Source organism: Odocoileus virginianus, chromosome 30 (genome assembly GCF_023699985.2).
Source record: "Odocoileus virginianus isolate 20LAN1187 ecotype Illinois chromosome 30, Ovbor_1.2, whole genome shotgun sequence".
Taxonomy (NCBI): domain Eukaryota; kingdom Metazoa; phylum Chordata; class Mammalia; order Artiodactyla; family Cervidae; genus Odocoileus; species Odocoileus virginianus.
In genome coordinates, this window is record NC_069703.1 from 1241372 (window position 1) to 1261046 (window position 19675).

The window sequence follows — 19675 nt, forward strand, 5'->3', positions numbered from 1 at the left end:
CTGTGTTCTTTTCCTTTAGTTCCCCATTACTAACAATAAAGAATTGAAGAATTGGCATATTGGCTGGCCATTTGGCTATGATATATGACAGAACAGAGTGCAGACTTGCTTTTTGTCATCTGTAGGACCTCCAGGTTATTGATAGGAGGAAGCATTTTTCTACTGGAACATAAAAATGGAATAGTCCCAGTATATGCTCAGTTTACCCCAAATACCTATCCTTTTGATATCCAGGGGCTCTGCAGGTAACCCACAAGTAGGTAGTGATGCTGATAACAGGAAGTGGGGCTTTCCCATAAGCGAACATATAACCACCTTTCACTGTGACTGGTGACTGTCTCCTCAGGGCATTTATTATGCAGAATTACCAGCAGTCTTTTCACAGATGCAGTTAGTGGCAAGAGAAATTTTCTTACAAGTTCTGGCAAGGGTATTTTTGCATTTTCTATTTCCCTAAGAAAAATTTTGTGTTTTTTCTCAAGGCAAATCCAATCCTGTCAGTAGTATTCCCATGTATGTGCCTCAGGGAGAGGAAGGAGAACCCAAGAGTTCTCACTTATAGATCCGGAGTCAGAAACTGGTGGTCTCGCCAAGGCTACATGCAGACAGCAGACAGAGTTCCAGTCCGCTCAAACAGTGTTTAAGATGATTCGAACTAGTTGCCAGAAATTAAAAAAGCCAGGAGGTTTTCATGTAAAAAATAAATCTGAATTTTGGCTCTTCTTAAAAGATATGGAAGCTTTGGAAGCCCTGGGCCTGACTTCCCACATGGCAAATGGAGTTGGGTGGTGGATGCCAGTTTATCACAAATCCAGGGTGGCTGTTGTCCCATCACTTTCTGGGAATTAGCAAATGCTCCACCTCTAGGCAGGTGAATGATAAGGGTGTCCATAAGAGAGGTCAGGCCCCACTTGTAAGTGCTTTGACACCCCCTCAAACCATGTTACTCCTGCATGAGCCCTTCAGGCATCTGAGTCTGTGACCATTGGCCAAAGGCCTGGGGAGACGCGCCGCCTGCAGCACACATCTGAAGGACGAGGGCTGGCCTGGAGGGTTCCCTCGACTGCTTGCCCACAGAAGTGGAGGCACCGGCATCTGTGTGACGTGGCTCCCATATTCCCTGCGAAGACGGCTGGACGGTTTCGCAGGAATCATCTTCCGAGGCTCAGGGTTCATCCTATTCCCAAACCTCCACACTCCACCCCACCCCCCCATGCTGATTTGCCATTTGCCCATAATTTCAGCCTATGAGAGGATGTGTCCAGGCAGGATAAAGTGTGATTTCTCTAGCATGACACGGGAATATGACTCCTTTAACTTGAAGAGTTTAAGGCAGACGTCTTGACCCATCTCTGAATTAGCTAATTCCAGTATCTATCTCTGTTGACAGCTTGCGCTTATTAAACTGTGCCCACAGTGAGCCCCGCAGCCACTGACAATGGACAATGCCAGGGAGCTTAGGAGCGCCTCTGTGGCCTCAGCATACCTGAATAACAGTCTCTGTGTGGCTCTCTGAGAATCAGGAGCAGCTTTTTCTTACCATCAGTATGACAAATATTAAAATCATTTATGAAGTGCAGTTGTATGTGATGCTGTATAAGGGGTGATAAAATGAAGTTAATACCATACCGTCAGAGAGCTTATAAAGCAATTCATAATTAAGCACAGTTGGGTAAGTGATATAATTAGGAGTCTTTTTTGGTAGTTTAGCATGGGTTTCAGACTGAGGTTGAGCACAGACAATCACACCCAATAGTTACATGAGCTTGGATAAGTCTTTGAACTCTGTGACCTTCAAAAGGAAAAACAGTTAAATTGCAATATGATGAATGAGAACTTCGAGTAGTTAAGAATGCTGGAGTTCCCTCACTCTCCCTGCTAGTTTGAGTAGTAGATTAACTTCAAAAGTCTCAGGTGTAAAAACAGTACCATTTTTAATAGGATTTGTTTAATTAAATGAGACACTGCTTGTGTCTAACTGTGTCTAGCATGTGGCAGGTACTCAGTACACTTGACCATTGGCTAGTCCAGCCTGGTGTAAAGTAAGCTGTCAGAAAGTTCGTTCCCTCTCCCTTGTGTCTTCACACTTTGGGCACTGTGAACTTTACCAAGTAGGAAAAACAAATGGCTGTATTGCTCAATATATATTTATCGAATTGATTTTACAGTGTAAAGTCTTTAAGCATTATGAATATCAAGCTCTTTTGCTAAAGGTATAGCTTCTTTAGTGGGGTAGTTTGTGTGCGGAGTTAAAGGTAATTTTACAGTTTCAAATACTACAGGATAATGTAATGGTTAAAACAGAAATAAGAAGAATGTATCTCTAATAATATGACTTATTGCCTGCTCCTTTTAGAAATGAGGTCCTCACTGCAGAAGTCTTTATCTCGATACCCAGATCAAGCAGTATACAAAGGTCCAATGCCAATTTCATCTAAAACTTGTTTTGCAGTGTCAGAGTCTTGGTTTTTAGGAAAAGACTTGTGGTTGCTATGGAACTGTTAATAATGATTTCTGCCTGTGCCTCAATTCCTCATACTCCCAATCTCCAACATAAAATCACTTGGACCTGGGCGGCAGGGCAGTAAACAAACTTTTGAGCAAGAATTAACTGGGCTTGGGCATTAGTGTCCTAATGTATCAAATGACATTTTTTATAACCTTTACTTGCACTAGTGGCTCGGCTATGTCAAAGGAGCTTTTAGTTTCTCGATAGTAAACTGAAATATAGGAGGGTCAAACCTTATTCTTCTACATGAACATCACTCAAAGCAGAAACATTTTGAGCATTCATCTTACAATAAATATAAGAAAAAAACTTTATTTTGCATAGAACTGGCCTTAGTGCCAGTCTTTTATTTTTATTTAGAAAAAGAAATGCAATCCTATACTAGATTCAAAAATGGAAAGGGAGAGAAGAAAATATTCCTGTTGAAATATATGTCTATATATTTAAAAAATAAGATATCATGGAAAAATGACATCTTTGCTGTATTTCTGTGAGATGTGATCTATGTAATCAGGATCAGTATCAGTTCAGTTGCTCAGTTATGTCTGACTCTTTGCAACCCCATGGACTGCAGCACATCAGGCTTCCCTGTCCATCACCCAGAGCTTGCTCAAGCTCGTGTCCATCGAGTTGGTGATGCCATTTAATCATCTTATCCTCTGTTCTCCCCTTCTCCTCCTGCCTTCAGTCTTTCCCAGCATCAGGGTCTTTCCCAAGAGTTCTTCAAATCAGGTAGCCGAAGTATTGGAGTTCCAGCTTCAGCATCAGTTTTTCCAATGAATATAGGACTGATTTCCTTAAGGATGGACAGGTTGGATCTCTTTGCAGTCCAAGGGACTCTCAAGAGTCTTCTTCCACACCACAGTTCAAAAGTATCAATTCTTCGGCCCTCAGCTTTCTTTATAGTCCAACCCTCACAACCATACATGACTACTGGAAAAACCATAGCTTTGAATATATGGACTTTTGTCAGCAAAGTAATGTCTCTGCTTTTTAATATGCTGTCACATTAAATGACCATATGTCATTTGGTCATAGCTTTTCTTCCAAGGAGTAAGTGTCTTTTAATTTCATGGTTGCAGTCACCATCTGCAGTGATTTTGGAGCCCAAGAAAATAAAGTCTCTCACTGTTTCCATCGTTTCCCCATCTATCTGCCATGAAGTGATGAAACTGGATGCCATTATCTTCGTTTTTTGAATGTCAGGTTTTAAGCCACCTTCTTCACTCTGTTTTTTCACTTTCATCAAGAGGCTATTCAGTTCCTCTTCACTTTCTGCCATAAGGATGGTGTCATCTGCTTATCTGAGGTTATTGATATCTCTCCCGAAATCTTGATTCCAGCTTGTGCTTCATCCAGCCTGGCATTTCTCATGATGTACTCTGTATATAAGTTAAAGAAGCAGGGTGACAACATACAGCCTTGACGTACTCTTTTCCCAATTTGGAACCAGTCTGTTGTTCCATGTCCACTTCTAACTGTTGCTTCTTGACCTGCATACAGATTTCTCAGGAGGTAGGTAAGGTGGTCTGGTATTTCCGTCTCTTAAAGAATTTTCCACAGTTTATTGTGATCTACACAGTCAAAGGCTTTGACATAGTCAAAAGCAGAAGTAGATGTTTTTCTGGAACTCTAGCTTTTTCTATGATCCAACAGATGTTGGCAATTTGATCTCTGGTTCCTCTGCCTTTTCTAAATCTAGCTTGAACATCTGGATGTTCTTGGTTCATGTACTGTTGAAGGCTGGCTTGGAGAATTTTGAGCACTACTTTGCTAGCATGTGAGATGAGTGCAATTGTGTGGTAGTTTGAACATTCTTTGGCATTTCCTTTCTTTGGAATTGGAATGAAAACTGACCTTTTCCAGTCCTGTGGCCATTGCTGAGTTTTCTAAGTTTGCTGGCATATTGAGTGCAGCACTTTGACAGCATCATCTTTTAGGATTTGAAATAGCTCAACTGGAATTCCATCACCTCCACTAGCTTTGTTCATAGTGATGCTTCCTAAGGCCCACTTGACTTTGCATTCCAGGATGTCTGACTCTAGGTGAGTGATCACACCTTTGTGGTTATCTGGGTCATTTAGATCTTTTCTGTATAGTTCTTTTGTGTATTCTTGCTACCTCCTCTTAATATCTTCTGCTTCTGTTAGGTCCATACCATTTCTGTTCTTTATTGTGCACATCTTTGCATGAAATATTCCCTTGGTATCTCTAATTTTCTTGAGGAGATCTCTAGTCTTTCCCATTCTATTATTTTCTTCTATATCTTTGCATTGATCACTATGGAAGGCTTTCTTATCTCTCCTTGCTATTCTTTGGAACTCTGAATTCCAATGGGTATATCTTTCCTTTCCTCCTTTGCCTTTAGCTTCTCTTCTTTTCTCAGCTATTTGTAAGGCTTCCTCAGACAATCATTTTGCTTTTTTTGCATTTCTTTTTCTCTTAGATCTGATAGGCAGAGTGCCTGGATCCATGTAATAGACACTTCTCATTCTTGAATTATATTTCTAAGATATGGATCTCGGTGCTTATTAACATATTACCAATCCTTGGGGGAAAACCAATCCAGTTCTTGAGCTCCAGGCACAATGTTAGGAATGGGTTATTGCATGGGTGTGAAGAAGACATAACTAATTTGGGGACTTCGAAGCCCCACCAGTATGCAAGTAATTCAAGAATAATACAGAATAGTTTTCATTTCCACAACTGGTACTCTCTCTAATCGCCACAGTATGTATTTTCTGACATTCATCTCTCCTGATTCTCTGTTTTATTGATCAGGATTTTAATGTGTCAAATGAGGAATAGAGAATAAATGTCTGTCAGTCAAATCCAAAAAGATACCTGAGTGCAGTTTTTCACTGACATGCAGATAGTTTCTAGGAACAAGTGACATAAGCATTTTTGAAAAGGAAATGTAAATATTGCATTAGCTCTGGATCTCCCAGCTCCTCAGCTGTAAGAAGTAACAGCAACTTATAAAGGTTAAACAGGCATGTTTAGGACCCTGAGTGAAATTAAGTCTTCAAACAACTGGATGGCATTGTAGAAAGCAAAGGTGTATCTATGCGAATAAAGTGAATGTACAGTTCAATACATACAGTTCAACACATTCATTTTTGCAGGGCTATTTTTGAGGTATTATAAGGCCTGGTACAAAATAATAAAAATGCAAATAGAACTATCAAATTCATCAAGCTGCTACAATAAATTCAGATGCTCTCCAGAGCTGGCAAGGTGATGTCAAGAAAGTTAAACTTGAAGAATGAGTCTTGGATTTCTAAATGAAATCAGGGGAAAAAGAAAGCAGAGTTAAGAGACGAAATCAAGACTGAAACAACTGACGTTACGGCCTACATTTTGAAGAGAGGTTAATAATCAGTTCTTTTTGCTTGTTTTAAAATTGTTCCACCAAGAAACTGACATTGTTATATGCTTTTTATTTTTTGGTTTATTTAGCCTTCTTCAAGAGTCATTGTTAGTTCAATAATATGACATATGGGGTACATTATTGCAAAATAAGGACATAGCTGTATCAGTTATGCCATCAGTACATTTGTTAATACTCTTCCTTTTATAAGGCAAAGCATAGCTTGTTAACACTGTTTCAGATTATCTATATTTATAAGATTATTTATAGTGAGTGGTATATACTGAAGGTAGGAAATCTGCTCTCTGATATAACTGTCTTTAAACTATAATAGTCTTCTCCAAAATTACCATTCTTTAATTAAAAATAAAGCAATATTTTAGTATAATGTTAGGCAATAGTAATAATTATTCTGTATGAGTAAATGTGCACATACACATAAACATTAGCATACTTTAAGAAGTTAAGAAACATATCAATATTCTGTGAAAATACATAAATGAAATATGACCTGGAATGAAATTACTGTTAAGTACAAAAAAAGGAAAACTAGAATCTTTCCCTTCCCAACCTGTTGATTCTAACAGCTTATAAACCTACATTACATCAATTGGAGTGCAAGGATTATTTCAAATTTGGAAAACAATAAAGAATAGTATGATTCAACTACCTAAGAAAAGCAGTATGTATTAAGTTTGAAGATTAATGTTCATTCCAATGTTAAAGAGACATTCTTTTGAATTTCCTTAGAGAGGTACTTGTAGTGTCTTTTATTAAGGAAAAATGCAGCTTTAACATAGTAAAATGTTTTTTTACATTATTTGAAAATATTAGAAAATAAAAATATTGTGAAGATATAACACTATTCCAATATATATATGTTTCTTTAGTATTGTTATATAAGGGTGAAATACTTGAACTAATATCATAAATATTTTACTTTTGAGCACATGCTTTTTTCTGTCTTCATTCTCTTTGGCATTCTTCGTTTCCTGTTTCCCTATTTCCAACTTCTCTTTAGTTTTTTCTAATAGTCCTGACTTTTCTACATATCTTACTTCATTAGCTGAATGTCTTTCAATTTCATTTCACCCTCATTTCACCCTGTTTCAATAAACAGTGGTTTCTACTATGTGAACTTTCTCTTCTAACTTTTTTCTTTTAAGAAAAGTGTTTTCTTCTTGAAATATAGTTATCTCTTTAGCTTAAATACATATGTATATTATATAGTCACACACTTCAAGAATATAGATTCACGGAGTTCTATGGAAATTCAATATATTATTGATGCACTGTTCAGCAAGCTCATGGAATGACAAAAAATGAATCATATTTCATAATTAGTGTCTTACATAGCCTCTGGTGATTCTGACTTAGCCGCATTGATCAGTGTTTTATGACTGCTCCATTTCTTCTCCTGGGTAGTCTTGAGGAACTACAGAAATGGAAGTAAAGGGTACATTAGAAGCATAGACCCTGGCAGGCTGCCTTCGTGGTAAATCTCGGTAACGGTGCGTATGCCTATTGTGGAGCACGTGATGACTGCCTAGACAGTAACATGGCGTGAGTGGGGAGTGCTGGAGGTGTGCAGGAGTTTGCTTCTAGGCTCTGGTCACCCACCTAACTGAAAACGCAAGCTCGCTCGCAGAGGGCTGTGCATTTAAGCAGTCTGGTCCACCCGGAGCACAGCTGGCTGCACGGGCTCCTCCTCTGACTGCTCTGCCTCGTGGGAGGCTAGCACGTGGTCTCCCGCATAGCGCACCTGCTGCGCCTGTTCCAGGACCACTGACTCCTCTTCTTCATCTTCCACAATAGTCAAGTCGACGTTGCTGTCCATGGCCGAGTCACTCCCTCTCGAGGCCGCGGTCCCAGCATCCCCCTCCAGGCTCTTCCCTTCCACCAGGGCACCGGTGAGAGACGCTTCGGAAGGACCCTCTGCAAACGAGCTCTCCTCGTAGTCATTTGCCATCTCACTGCTGGGCATGTCTTCTGATTTGGTCTCATTCTCTGCCGGGCTTTCTCCCTCTCGGACTTTCTTTCGCCCAAAAGTGAGAGGAGAGACCTTGAAGGGGGAGCTTTTCCCTGAGGATATTTTCTGGTGATTGGAAGTGAGAGATTTCTTAATCTTCTCTCTCCTCTCTACAGATACGATCTTTGTCCCCAGCTTGTTCATCTTCTTCTCAATGTTCTGGCGAGAAAATGCCTTTTTGAGGCTATCCACTTTCCGGAGACTGGATCTTTTTATTCTCTCTGCCCTGGTCTCTTCCATCTTTTCTTCTGCGCTGTCTTCCAGGGCCTCCTCATCCTGGGGCAATTCATCATCGGATGAGAGGTCCACTGTGTGCAGAGTTTCCTCCAGGGACTTGTTTTCATCGGCATGCTCCCCCTCCTTCCCTTCCCCTGGGCTGGAAACTGGCTCTTTCACAAACACACTGGCAGGGATCTCATTTTCTTCCTGAAAAGATGGGCAGTGTAGATTTCATGTTAGTAACACATGTCACAAATAGTCCTGAACGGCTGTAATTTCTGTGTTATGTGTTTTTGGCATGACAGAAACCCAATGTCTGTGGCTTAGCTTTCTAAAATAAGAAGGGTTTATTCTAAACTGATCAAGTCATTCCGCCTCAGGCTGGGTAAGGCCAAGGGCTGCCTGTTGGGAATATTACGAGGGCATCTGGCAAGGGCTCTATCAGTGACAGGCAGGGAGGGAAGTGGGCTGTGGTTCAGATAGACCAGGAAGCTGCCTAGATAAAGGAGCTAAAGTAAGCTACTGCAAACTCAGAAGGGCCTCTCTCTCCTACGCTTAGGCTCTATTCCTGCCAAAACCCACTGCAAAAGAGCCTGGAGGTCAAATTAGAAGATAAAAGTGAGGACTTCCCAGTTCTCGCCCCTGCCCCCATCTTTTCCTCAAATGTTACTGCTGCTGCTGCTAAGTCTCTTCAGTCGTGTCCGACTCTGTGCGACCCCATAGACAGCAGCCCACCAGGCTCCTCCGTCCATGGGATTCTTCAGGCAAGAGGACTGGAGTGGGGTGCCATTGCCTTCTCCTCAAATGCTAGACACCAACATTGGTTAGACACCAGGTTCCCTCCCCAAGTAGAAGTCAAAAGAAAAGGTATAGCCAACCTTCCTATCTGTTAAAAAATGCACACTAATTTTTCTAATGGGGCTTCCCAGGTGGCACTAGAGGTAAAGAATCAGCTTGCAAGTGCAGGAGAAATAAGAGATGTGGGTTCGATCCCTGGGTTGGGAAGATCTCCTGGAGGAGGGCAAGGCAACCCACTCCAGTATTCTTACCTGGAGAATCCCACGGACAGAGGAGGCTGGCGGGCTACAGTCCATAGGGTTGCAAGGTCAGACACAACTGAAGCGACTAAGCACGCATAATTTTTCTAATGACATAAATTTGGAGTCAAGGAAGGAAGGTCCAGCCTTACTGGGGACCCAACTCATGAAGCCCTGTGGTTTATTTTATTTTATTTTGTTTTTTTAGCCCTGTGGTTTAGAATGTCCTTTGTGAGCATTATAAGGAGAGGTGATATACTATGGCCAATTTCTGGAGTCATCGGGGGGACACATGCTGCCAGGTATAGCTTATCAAGCCTATCTGTTAAGTAGGACTTCCTTGGGCAAGAATACTTCAGCCCCCACCTACAGTGAACAGAGAAACTCAGGAATTTGTCTCCCTCCCCTTATTCCCAGCACACCTCTTTCTCCAGCTTCTAGGTATATAAGGATCCGCCTCTTGCTAGGCTGCAGGGAGCAGAGCCTGAAAACTTGCTCCAAAGTGCAAGGGAGATGGTTTTCCAGCATTGCAAAGCAAAGAGATTTGAATTCAAACAGCCTTGGGTCACACAACAGAGGAATCCCTTGATTTTTATAGTTTTCTTTAAATATAGGACAATGAGAGCCAGCCAGTAAGGTGCCTTCACATTTTCACTGGGAGAAATGGCCCTGGGCAGAGCTTGTGGCAGGAGGCCTGAGTCTCAATCCTTGCTGCACTGTACAGTGGCTGGGAGGCCTTCAGCAAATAACTTAATCTCCTTGGGTCTCAGTTTCTTCCAAATGTGAGCAAGAGGATTTGACCTAGATTAGCAGCTTTCAGACCGCATTCCCAAGTGTGTGAGGGGTTCTGCAAGAATGCTGAGGTGGGCCAGGCTCTGGAGCCCACTGCCAGCTGGGTTTGCAAGCTGAGTCTCAGTGTTACCTGATTGTATTGTGGACTGTCCAGTACAGTTTCAGTTTGAAAAATAACTGGTTTAGTGAATTTATAAGTCCATGTGGGAGCTAAACTTCTTGCAAAGTTTATGTTAATGGTAAGAACTTTCCTTCCCATTTGGCAATTTTGATTGACTGAAAAGTCAATAAAACTGGGGTTATGATCACAAATATGTTCTACAGGTGTATACCTTTAACTTCTCCCTACAAAGATTAAGTGAACTATGTTTTAATCTAGAGAAAATTAAAAATCCCTCTCCTTATTAATCACCAAGTAGTATAATTTCATTACTCTCTGAAAAGATACAGCCCCATGTCTCCCCCTTATACACACATACTCATAACAGAATCCTTTCCCGGCATTGCTTAGAAACAAAGTTTTGGGTAGAGCAGAAAGCGGGGCATCTGGTTGAAGAGACTCCTTGGTGAATGAAGAAATCACAAACTCTGTTCCCCAGAGCTTTCTCCACACTCTCCCATTTTGAATATCACAGAATGTGTCAGAAACACAGTATAATAAAGTAAAAAACTGAAAGGTGCTCGGGATTCCCATGAGTCATTTATAACATGGACCTTTACAGAGGTCCATGCTTTACAGAGAGCAACTCTGCCATGTTACAAGTCTCGACTGGTCTCTTTCTCATTGATGTGTATTCCCTGAGAGGGTGGGAACTTCTGTCTCTCGTTCACTGTTATGCCTCAGTGATTAGAGTAGTGCCTGACAGCTAGCAGCTATCTGGTGAATGAGTGTGTGCTGGGTGAGGAGGCTTCCTAAGAGAGCACTGAGGTTGGCTGGAGTGGCGCGTGCCCCTCTGTCGGACACTATGAAAGAATGGACTTAGCTCTGTGCCTGGAAGGATGTCTGCTGACTGCTGCTGCCGCTGGGAAAAGAGAAGAACCAGGCCTATGGGGCTCGATGGTTTTCATTTTAAGGAAGGATTTTATTCTCAGTGGATGAGTGGCAGACTGCGGAAATAGCTAGGGCTCTGATACTTAGTCCAGAAGCAAAATTACTTCTGGGATTTGACAAGAGGGTTGGGAAGGTTTGACAGGAGTTACATGCAGGAAAGGAAGAAACCAAGAACTCAGTGAAATGTTATTAAAAGTCCTCAGAGAAGAAGGCAGAAAGTCAGGTGGAAAACTAAAAATAAGCCTTGGTTACTAGATAAGAAGTACATTTTGTGTAGTATAATCTCAGGGTAATCAAAAGATTTCTCTGATAACTTCCCTTTCTTCAACCTCCATAAAAGATGGACAAATTAATTGTACTTCTAAAAGACTTCAACTAATAATACTTCATTTTTAATACAGTATAAATTTTATGGTCAAAAAAGCACAGTTAACTCTTGTTAACTTTTGTCTCGCTTATCACATGTCCTTTGAGGATAGGTTTAGGAAAAGTCCATTATCAGGTGAATCAGAAGTCATCTGTTGGTAGATCACACTGCATGCATGAAGGCAGTTGAGGGAAGGTGGGAAACCCAATTGAATTCTTTCATACAATGCTGGGGAAACTTATACAAGAACTCTTTGATGCTAACTATGAAAGTAAACCTAGCAGATACAGACATAATCCAGAATGAGTTGGATATGTCTTTATGCAACTGGAAACAAGTGAGATATGTCTTCTTGGCCAACTGCTATGCTTCTGCTGTCATCTTAATTACTCAAGCGGTATTTTGTGTTATGTCTACTGGACAGTGTTTATTTTATGACTTCTTATAGTTCTGTTCTGAAGGTCAGTCCTTTCCTTTCACACAGGAATTTGTGAACATCTAAGTACATTAGGTCTTACACTTCCATAATGTTTGATTAGAAGCCAAAGAATGCTAATACTCTTCAAAATCTCTATTCTTTAATAAAATATATAGATGCATTTGACTATCAAGTAACAGTTAGAGTGGTGGAAATTCAACTTGAACTACAGACAGTGGCTCGTCTGTAACTGCACTGTTCCCCAGGTGTCCAGTCTTACCTGCTCACCTGTCCTCGTTTAGTCCCTAACATACATACCTCATGGAAACACTTGATATTTTACCTGCCTGTGGGTGAGGTGATACTTCTGCCTTCAGCCTCCTGCTGTAATGTTTTAAATCTATTTTCTCTTATATATTCTAAGATTGATGGCCCTTTCAAGGGAGAGGATCAAATATCCTCAATTCTGTCACTGTTTAACTATGCTAGTTACCTATATATTCACTTCAGGTTTGTAACTTTTTAATATGGCATTAAGAATCCCTTATGGGTTGTGTAGCTTCCATGGGTAGTTCTTCCCAATAGAGGCCCCCAGCAGCAGTTGACTGTTTGCCCTGCAAATTTATTTGCAAAACGGTATGTAGCCCCACTGATGCAGCTGCTCCTGGTTCTGACCTTTTACAGGAGCCTTGCTAAAGTGAAAAGTGTTAGTCACTCAGTTGTGTTCGAATCTTTGTGACCCCATGGACTGTAGCCCATCAAGGTTCCTCTGTCCATGGAATTCTCCAGACAGGCATGCTGGAGTGGGCCATCATTCAGCACACTTCTAACATATATTTATATTAATATTATTTGAATATGTTTTCATGCTTATACCATGAAAGAGAAAAGGAGTGAAAAGAACTCTTGAGAAGCGGTATTTTTCCTTGACGTTTCTCTTGTTTGCTGTTCATATTGATTCTTGTGGACTAATAGTCTCCATCTTGTATGTAGATATCAACATAGAGAAACTGGAAAACATGCTGGGCATTTCTTGGGTTGATGCTCATGGAAACAAAGCCTCTTTGCACATAAAAAATAGATATACACACAACGTTAAAGGAGAAGAAGATTATATGACTAGCATTAGAAAAGGAAGCCTATAGTAAGTCATTTGAAAGCTTGAATAGGCAGTTTGCTCTCCTGTCACTAACTTATCATTCTCATTGTTAGGAAACAATAACAAAGGCGGTTACATTCCCACAGGGATGTGGTGGCATCCTGGAGGGATATGAGGACCATAAATTTGTGTCCATGGAATGTTTTATCCAATAATCTCTAAGTACTAGTTATTGAAATGGAACTATGCCCACCTGACATTCTGATTTATAGGTCTCGTTTACACATTGATGGTTTTCTCCAATTTGTGTTTCTGGAGGTATAGATTGCCAAGTGGATAAAGCCATTGATTAGAACTGCACCCCTAAGGCAGGTGTCAGTGGAATCAGCAAGTCATAAGAATAAAATGCATTAGTTATAATCCCTGAGCAGTCTTTCACATTCCCGAGGATTTAAAAGTTTCATTATTTTTCAGTGTTATCAAGGGTTCAATTCTTTTTTAAAGATCACACTGGTTAGATGTTCTTTGTTGTACACAAAAACCCACAAAACAAAAAACAAACTACACTGAATTATTTAAAAGCTCTTGTAGAAAACCCAGTAAACATGAACTTTGCCATAGTGAGATTATTGTGTTTGTTTTCACTCATTTCATAATTCCACTATAATTTATATTATTAATCAAATGAAACCTTGCCAGTCACTTTGTTTCTGAGGGCCTCTGCTCCTTTGATATAAAATGAGGTTAAACTAAATGACTATTGAGGTGCTGGTGGCTCAGACAGTAAAGCGTCTGCCCACAATGTGGGAGACCTGGGTTCGATTCCTGGGTCAGGAAAACCCCCTGAAGAAGGAAATGGCAACCCACTGCAGTACTCTTGCCTAGAAAAGTCCATGGATGGAGGAGTCTGGAGGGCTACAATCCATAGAGTTGAACATGACCGAGTGACTTCACTTTCCAGCTCAAAAATACTTGGTTCTGTGATATTGATATTAACTTAAATCTCGCAAACTTGTTAACAGATTGCAAAGTGATCTCACAGGTACAAATGCAAAACATTTTTTTTTTTTCCATTCAAGAATCAAAACTGTAGGACCTGAGTTGCACTGGACAACATTTATCATTTGTTTGAACAGATACAGATTACAAAACAGCAGAGGGGGCACCATTTACTTGGAAGCCATGCATCTGAGAATCTAGACTTTTAATATATGAGAGAAGTAATGATTTTTTTGAAGAAATACTGACAATAATCAGTTATTTGTTTAAAATGCCTGAAACAATGCTGACATTCAGTAAGTGTAAATTATAACATAAAAACTAGTATTTTGTTTATCTCCTCAACTAAAGGTCACTGGATAATTAGCATATCAAAACCAAAATCCCCTTATTGGAATATTAATCAATGTGATATAAATATCATGAGTTGTCATATAAATGTGGCTTTGATTACCTATATGCCCATTTCTTATTAGTCTGTACTAAATTAATGGTTTTTAGAACAGTGGCTTTGGATGAAGTATAGTCTATAAAAGAATCAATTAAACTAGTCAGAAGATGTTATATTTTTAGCACCTTTCTAAAATTCTGTTCTTATCAAAGGAACCCAAAAGATGAATATTTGAACACATTTATAGGCTTGGTTCTCCATGAATATAGTCATAGTAAATATCTAACTTCTACTCTTTTCACCCAATTTCACAATTTTTTGTGGATGAAAGTGTAAACTGTTCATGAGTACTCTTATTTTGTTCCCTGGATTTGAAATCATTCCCAGACTGCTTTTTCAAATAATCATTACTAGAACTTTAAGAGACTTAAGTGGGTATCATACCCTCAGGGCCAGTTACTGTGAAATTCTCATCTCTTCAATCAACAGAGAAAATTTCCTCTTAACTGTAAATTCACTGATTTTCTGTACAGATTTTATTTTTAGTAAAAGATACCTATGCACTTACAAGCAAAGTATTAGTCTTATTAGTCTTTAGCATTTGCTTTATGATCAGCAACCCCAGTGAGTCTTATTTCATTTATACTGGCTTCTGTCACAGTATTTTGAATTCAAACATAGATCTTAAGCTATTATTTTTAAAAAATATAAAAAGGGAAGCTGCTAAATTTAACAGGGATTTTACAGTTTATTGCTCAAAAGGAGATGAATTTTCTCCAGTTTTAGATTCTACTGGTTATAATTTGAAGTAATTGCTAATGCATGATAGGCTTAACAGCTACAACAATGTTATAAGTTCAGCACAGACTTAAATGGCACTTTAAATAGGACAAATTTCAGAATTAAAAAAAAAAGCTAATTTATAAATATCTAGTAGATCAACAAACCAATCAACCAAAAGGCACCAGCAGATTTTAGACAACGCAACAGGACTTCACAAACTGGAAGCATAATCTTCTAAACACTACAGGACTGAATGTGTTCTGGTCAGATGACAGACTTTCTTCCCTCACTCTTACTTTTACATTAATTTTTCTGTCTGAAACCAGAAAGTCTAGCATAGGGGTCAAGTAGACCAAAAGTGACAAACAACTTCAAGACCTGAAGGGGTGCCTGGTCCAGTCTCTGCCCTCCTCACTCTTCAGGTCTAGAAAGGATCCACCCTATGCCCCAGCACAATGAAGACTACGCAGCCACTAGAAGCGGGTATTTAGAGCAGGCCCTCTGGGCAGGGGTCTGTGCTCTTAAAGGACTTTGCTTTCTTTTGCTCTGGTGGTAACCGATTTCACCAAGGCAGTTGTTCTACAATGTATCGCAAGGAGTGGGGGTGAGTGAATGAATGTGTGTGTGTGTGTAGCTTTTAATAAATAGCACATAAAAAAGCAAAAGCCTAGCTGTTTGCAGATCCTAGGCAGGGTGGGATCAGTTTTTTTTTTACTAAAAAGCCATATTTCTAACCAGCACAAGTAAAGCTGCCTCTCCATGCAGGTCCACCCAGGAAGAGCTTCTATTCTTTGAGCTCTTGTACCATGACAGTCACTAACCATTTTGAATATGTTAATCCACTTATCTCTCACCCTATGAGAGAGAGATGTGGGAAGAAGCATTAATATTTAAGAGCACATGCTTTGGAATCAATTAAATATGAGGTTAAATTCCAGCTTGACCACTGCTTACTAAATAACTTCAGACAAGATGTAAGCATCTCTGAATCTCAGCATCCTCATCTGTAAATTGGGGCAACTGAGATAAACAACAGAAAGATGCTTAGCAGATTCTGCAGGGCTTATTAAGAGCTCAAAATACTTTTGCTCTTATTAATATATTCAAATATTAATAAGATGTACAGATGAGGAAACAGAAGCTTGGAAAAGCTAGAAAATGTGCACAAGAGCACATAATTGACTAGCAGTGAAACTAGGATTTGAAACAGTGTCTGTATGACAAAATGTATCTTTTTTCAACCCCTATACTGGACCATTCTATAACACAACTTATTATTATATCCATTGGCATAATGAATATAGTAATATAAGAACTGTAATGGATATAATAATTTACTACTCTAAAACCCCCTACTTTAAAAAGAATCCAGAAAGAGGAAGTTTCCCACTGAAGGACTTCACTTGTATTTGTTTTTTCAAAATGGTCAGTTTGCAGTGAGTGTCCTGACAGTTAATATTTCTGATATACTTTAGGCTAATAACAGATCTTACATGACTTAAAAAAGGTCCAGTTCCTTGCCTCTAATCATTTATCTCCTAAACTGTTCTTTGAAAAATGTCCTTGGGGGCCTTTTTGCTAAGAGGCTCTGAATGGAGCTGAACAAACTGCTTTGGATTCTTGTAGCCTCTACAGTAGTCTTGAGCCCATTTCACCTTATCCTCACTATATGGCGAATTCCTATCATTTCTGGCTGCAATTTCACACCTGTCAATCCACTGTGACAAAAAGACCATGGCAGGGCTTCACCAGCAGGACATGTCTTTAAGTTTCCAACAGTTTTTTTTTTTTTTCTTTTTTCCAGATGTTATATTTACAGTTCCCTTGAAATTTTTAGTTACTTATCTTCCCCCATCCCTCCCTCCAGCACCCACAGAACATCCGTGGCAAAACAAAACAAAAACTGATGCTAGCATATTGTGATTTCCTCTACTAGATAAATAATTTCTTGTTTTTCCTCCTTCACTGAGGGATAAGACAAGAGATAATCTCTCTGATTCATACTGGAAGGAGGGAAATTTCCTTTGATGACTCAGATTTAAACAGGTCTGTACATGTTTGGTTTTGTTTGGAGATCAGTATTTAATTTAGAAATGCCTTGAGAGTTGAGATTTATAATATCTTTTAGGCTAATAATACAGGGATCTTGTATGACTGGAGAAAGGCGCAGTTACCATATCTCTCTTCAGTTCATCTGGTGCATGAAAAGCTATTTCATTTGCATTAAAAGCTAAAAAATTTCCAGAGTGCAAAAGCCTGCAAGGCATAGGAGGACATCAGCTGCCTGAAGCTTTATCACATCAAGTGTAGTTTGGGGAGGACAAAAAAGCAGCAAGATGAGTCTTTCCTTTTATGGAGGAAGGGGGCTTAGGTTCTGACTTGGCAGAGCAGATTCATTTAGAAAAAGAAGGCTCCCTCGGTTTAAATTCCAGTTTCTAAATCTCTTTGGGGAGATGAAGGCTCTTCTTGTGTGCCTTTCACAATCAAACGGTTGGTTATAGGCTCTCCCCTCCATGGCTTTGAAATCCTCTGCTATTCACGAGGTCGCAAGCAGACAGCCCTGGGGCAGGGTGGCAGTTTCTTCCTGGGCTCCACACTGGCTGGGTTCCACCGGGCGGAAGGGCTTCCAGCGTTAGGCAGGGCTGCCCTTGGATTGACAAATGCCCACTACTTAGCGGAACAACGGCCCCAGGCAACCTCCCTGTCCCCAAAGAGACTTTTGCTACATTAATTGCATCATTGAGGCATTAAAAAAATTAAGTGGCCTTTTTATTCCAAGGCAACCATTTGAAGAAGAAAATATTCTGGACTAGCCTTTGTAACTATTTTACTTTACAGTTATGGTCTCTCTGAGTAATGAGAAGCGTGTCTAGCGAGTGTGTAGAGTTATGCTTTATAGTTTAGTGCATCATTTGCTAGAAAAGAGTGCAACAAGATTACTTTGGCCAAAAGTCTTAATAGGAAGAGGCTAGTTCATTTCTAATGGAATCAGTCATCAACACTTAGTTCCCCAAACACTGGTGACCTTTAGACAAAGGGACGCTTTAAAAAGTTATGAATTTGACTTGTTGCTAAAAAACAAAACGTACATGATGCCCTCATTTCCACAAAGAGTTAATAAATAGCCACTGAATTAACTTGCCCTGTCTAACTAACAGCTGCAGGCAGAGCCCCACGATAACAATGCAGAGAGACAGATGAATTTGACTAGGTTGCCTGACCCTGTTCACCTTCCCAACCTGTACAGAGCGCATCCACCTGCTCTTGACAAGTGACTCCACCCTGCTAACTCCCGAGGCACTGCTTGGGTTTAGGCTGCAGTTATCCGGGAAATTCCCAACCCCGTGTGCAGATTCCACAGGCGCCTGCAGAAGGCAGAGAGGACAATGCCTTGTGTGTGTGTGTGATCTCTGACAGGCAGGACAGCTATAACAGCGGCTGGGAGAGCCAGGCGGACTGAGACCTTGGATGCCGAGGAGGCCCAGCTGGCTGGGAGGAGAGCCGGGGCACTGACCTGGAAGATGAGCACTTTGAAGTGGTTGCGCCGGAGGAGCTGCGCGTGGTTGCTCTCCAGCCGCTTCACCTGCGCGCTCTGCCTGTCCATGCGCTCCTTGACGGCGCGCGTGTGCGCGCTAACCTTGCGCGACTTCTCCAGCAGCTTGCTCACCGTGTTGCTGGTGGAGGCCTGGTACTTGGAGAGCTTGGTGAGGTCGTTCTGGATACCCTTCACCGAGCCCTCCAGGCTGATCTGCCGCTGCTCCATCTTATGCTGGTTCTCCTGCACGGCGTCGAGCATGTTCACCAGCTTGTCCAGGAGCGTGAGCACCGTGACAGCGTTCACCTGCGAGCTGTCCCGGATGGCTTCCTCCGGGCTCCCCAGATGCAGGCTGGGGCTCGGCGTGGGGGACGGCACCGGGCTGGAGCTGGCCGGCTTCTCCGGCCGCATGTTGGGACCTGGGTGCTGGAACTTTTCAGCCTGCACAGCGTCTTCCCCCATGGCTGCTGCACGGGTGGGAGCTTTCCTCTGGCCCCGGCGAGCAGGACGGTGGTTAGGGGGTGCCGGGCCTCGCCCTCTGGTTTGAGCTCAGAGCACCGCTCTCTAAGACTGGCAGAGGTTCAGACAGTCAACAACTGGCTACACTGATCAGGGGAACCGCATTCCAGCTGCTCTTCAAAGCCCTACTCCACCCAGTGGGAGGCGAAGGATAGAGAACTGAGAACCACTCAGGATTCAGAGGCATGTACACAGCTTCCTAATCGCGTCCTCCTTGGCACAGGGCACTTTCCTGCAGGTTTACCTTTTCTTTTCTGTGCCTCTTCCCTTTTAAGAAGAAGTTCAATGTCATACTTCACTCCTGACTTCATCTAGAGGCGGAGAAAAACATGCTAATTTGGCCCAGCGCCACAGTCTCCAATTGGCTAAAGCTAGTAAACTTTTCTCTGGCAGCTATGCTATGTATGCTACAGACTGCCTGTTTTTTTTTTTTTTTTTTCTTCCTGGAGACAAGTTATTGTAATGGAAAGTATTGTTTGCCTTTGCCCTAGAACAGACTGATGCGCTTCAGAATGCCTGGTGTCCACTGAAAGAGGTCAAATTTAAAGGGTACTTGC

General features: G+C 41.1%; 1 protein-coding gene across 1 annotated transcript; it reads right to left on the reverse strand.

Moving 5' to 3' along the window:
• Positions 1 to 5929: 5929 nt before the first annotated feature.
• CAVIN2 (caveolae associated protein 2) lies at positions 5930 to 19409 on the reverse strand. The gene is made up of 2 exons (XM_020870704.2): positions 18579 to 19409; positions 5930 to 8334 (listed from the first exon to the last, which is right to left on the reverse strand). The coding sequence occupies exons 1-2, from the start codon at positions 19059 to 19061 to the stop codon at positions 7540 to 7542; spliced, it is 1278 nt and encodes a 425-aa protein (XP_020726363.2). The 5' UTR covers positions 19062 to 19409; the 3' UTR covers positions 5930 to 7539.
• Positions 19410 to 19675: the final 266 nt, after the last annotated feature.